Source organism: Aplysia californica, unplaced genomic scaffold, assembly GCF_000002075.1.
Source record: "Aplysia californica isolate F4 #8 unplaced genomic scaffold, AplCal3.0 scaffold00495, whole genome shotgun sequence".
In the NCBI taxonomy this organism is placed as follows: domain Eukaryota; kingdom Metazoa; phylum Mollusca; class Gastropoda; order Aplysiida; family Aplysiidae; genus Aplysia; species Aplysia californica.
Genome location: NW_004797765.1, coordinates 554,093 through 556,653, shown reverse-complemented (window position 1 = coordinate 556,653; position 2,561 = coordinate 554,093). Strand labels below are relative to the sequence as shown.

The 2,561-nt window shown below is 41.5% G+C and overlaps 1 protein-coding gene across 1 annotated transcript in view; it reads left to right on the top strand.

The window, feature by feature from the left end:
* Positions 1–2,561, top strand: part of LOC101848458 (arylsulfatase B) — a gene marked incomplete in the record, with an annotated part of 27,320 nt that overhangs the window by 8,874 nt on the left and 15,885 nt on the right. Inside the window, 1 exon segment of the mRNA XM_013086719.2 lies at positions 2,204–2,310. Within this exon segment, the coding sequence (XP_012942173.1) occupies positions 2,204–2,310 (107 nt within the window).

Genomic DNA, 2,561 nt, shown 5'->3' with positions numbered 1-2,561 from the left:
ACTGACTCTTCACTTCATGTGTTTAACAGTTTCCACCATACTAAACTCACTCTGCTCACGCGCAGACGCAGGGATACCGGACAGAGAGGGCTGTGTGTAACACCCAACGTCTTTTAGTATCAGCAAGAGTTTTACGGCAATTGCAACACAAGAAGGTCAAACAAATTATGACGAAGCTGGGAGGCATTATAAAAGAGTAAAAAACACACAAGAAAAGAAGGAGATGAGATCAGGAAGCTAGACGTTTGATAGGAAAGAAGGAACAAACCACCCCCGAGCACACGCCAACCAACCACACCAAACGTTTCTCTAAGTAGAAATATCATGTTTATGCTGTTATTATTGCTGCTTTTGTTCTTGTTTCAGTGCTTGTTTTAGCTGTTACTACTGCTGCGACTGCTGTTGTGTGCTGGTGGTAATTTAAGCCGGCCAAACAATAACGGTCACATATAAATTTCACATGGAATAGGTGAAGACTAAAGAGATGCAGAAACGACACACGAGGGGCAAACCACGCCAGAGTGCTTACTAACCACCCGCGCAAGAAAAACAAACTGAAAGCAGCCACCCGTTACATTAGCATCATCATTAGTGGTTTTGAATCCAGCAAAAGCTGTCAGTGTTAGTCCGCTGCGGGGGAAAACTAGAATTTATAATTTCATAAGAATCATTACGCTGCGGATTTTGAATGAGGCAGCTAAAAATCTCGATTTAAATCAACTCTGTTGGTATTAGAAAAAGTCACAATTTTATTTCGCTGTTTCTTTTTGTACCGGTCTGAGTAATTTCTCGATCTCCGGACACTCGGTAAACTATCATATCCGCTGACGATTTGCCTCTGGTTAATGGGATAGTCAATATGTCGGATGATCCAGTTTCGCCAAGTTTGTTGCACTTTTTCACCCTTCTCCTTATTCTGTGCTTAAGTCGAGAGGCCCGAGGCCCACCTTCCAATTTTAGCTCTTTACATCCCGCACTGGCTCTGAGTTCCCTCACCTTTCTTCGTCTTCTCACCTACGTCCCCATCTTTGCTCTCTCTCTCTCTCTCTCTCTCTCTCTCTCTCTCTCTCTCTCTCTCTCTCTCTCTCTCTTTCTCTCTCTCACTCTTTCTCTCTTTATCTCAATCGCTCTCTTCTTCTTCTTCTCTCTCTCTCTCATCCTCTCTCTCTCTCTCTCTCTCTCTCTCTCTCTCTCTCTCTCTCCCTTTCTTTCTCTTCTCTTTCTCTCTCTCTTTCATTATATCTGTCTGTCTGTCCGTGTACCTCTCTGTCTGTCTGTCCATCTATCTTATGTTGGGCATTCAATAAGTCTTTGCCCTGACTATGACAAAATAAAATGGTCAGAAAACAATGAAACTTTCAGAATGGGATTTCAATGTAATTAATCAACGCCTCGATCTCGGAGTTTCGAAAAAATGTTGATGATTGATTTGAACTTTAGAGCAATTTTAGAAGAGGTGTTTTTATAAACCACAAGGGGCACTGTTTTCCATAGGGGTGAAGATGCTCATATATCTGCAATAGAGGAATAGTTTGAGTCCCATCAGGGGGTCATATTATTATTATGCTTGAGGACTTTTGTAGGTCAAGCCAAAAAATGGCGTAACTGACAATTCGCAGGCTGACTATGTAGAGAAGAAGAATAGCGAGTGCAAGATCTGTCTAGTTTTTTTCTTTTATAATTAGAGTGAAAATGTATCCAACGACCCTCATTTGCGTATGTTGTTGTTTTTTTGTTGTTTTTGTTTGGTTTTTATGGATGGTCACTTTATCAAAATTCGGTGTACCTGTTAACAACATACCCTCAAAACTCATGGAGACAAAATCTTGTACAAGGTTCTTGGTAAAACTCAAACCTTCTCCCACGCACACTCAAACGAGCAACAAAAACATCTTAATGCATAATGTCACAGGCTATCAAAAAGTAACCACACCGAGAGTGGAGATGCTGTACTTTAGTTTAGTTTTAGTGATCATTATACGGCACGTGCAACACAGTTAGGTCTTATTCGTGATGAGATCCTGTGTGTGCATTTTATAAGTCTTCTTTCTTCTTCTTTTATCCGCGGCGTATACCCTTTTGGGTGTCCGGGAAGAAATAGACGTCTCTCTGCCGCCAGCCGGAGAGATTGGGTCAGGGGCATTTTATAACCAAGTCCTGAATAAAAGTCGCAAGTTTACTTCTACCCTTCTTCTATCTTCAGATGGCATTTGGGATTCTGTAATAAAAAGTACACACCCACTCACAGAGGATTTGATTCATTCTTCGGCTTCTACATGGGCAGCCAGTGTCATTATCAGCACACCAAACGTGAGTATTATACTACGTGCTCTGTAACTCACTTTTGTAACAAATGAAAATCTGTTTTTTATAAGTTGTCTATTTTACTTCGTTTCTTTTTGCTATTCCTTTAAAGCCAACATTCTCTGATACTCGGCATCCCCCACACGCTCTCTCTTTCTCTCTCTCTCTCTCTCCCTCTCTCTCTCTCTCTCTCTGTGTCTCTCTCTGTCTCTCTCTTTTTCTCTCTTTCTCCCTCCCTCTCTCTCTCTCTCGTTCTC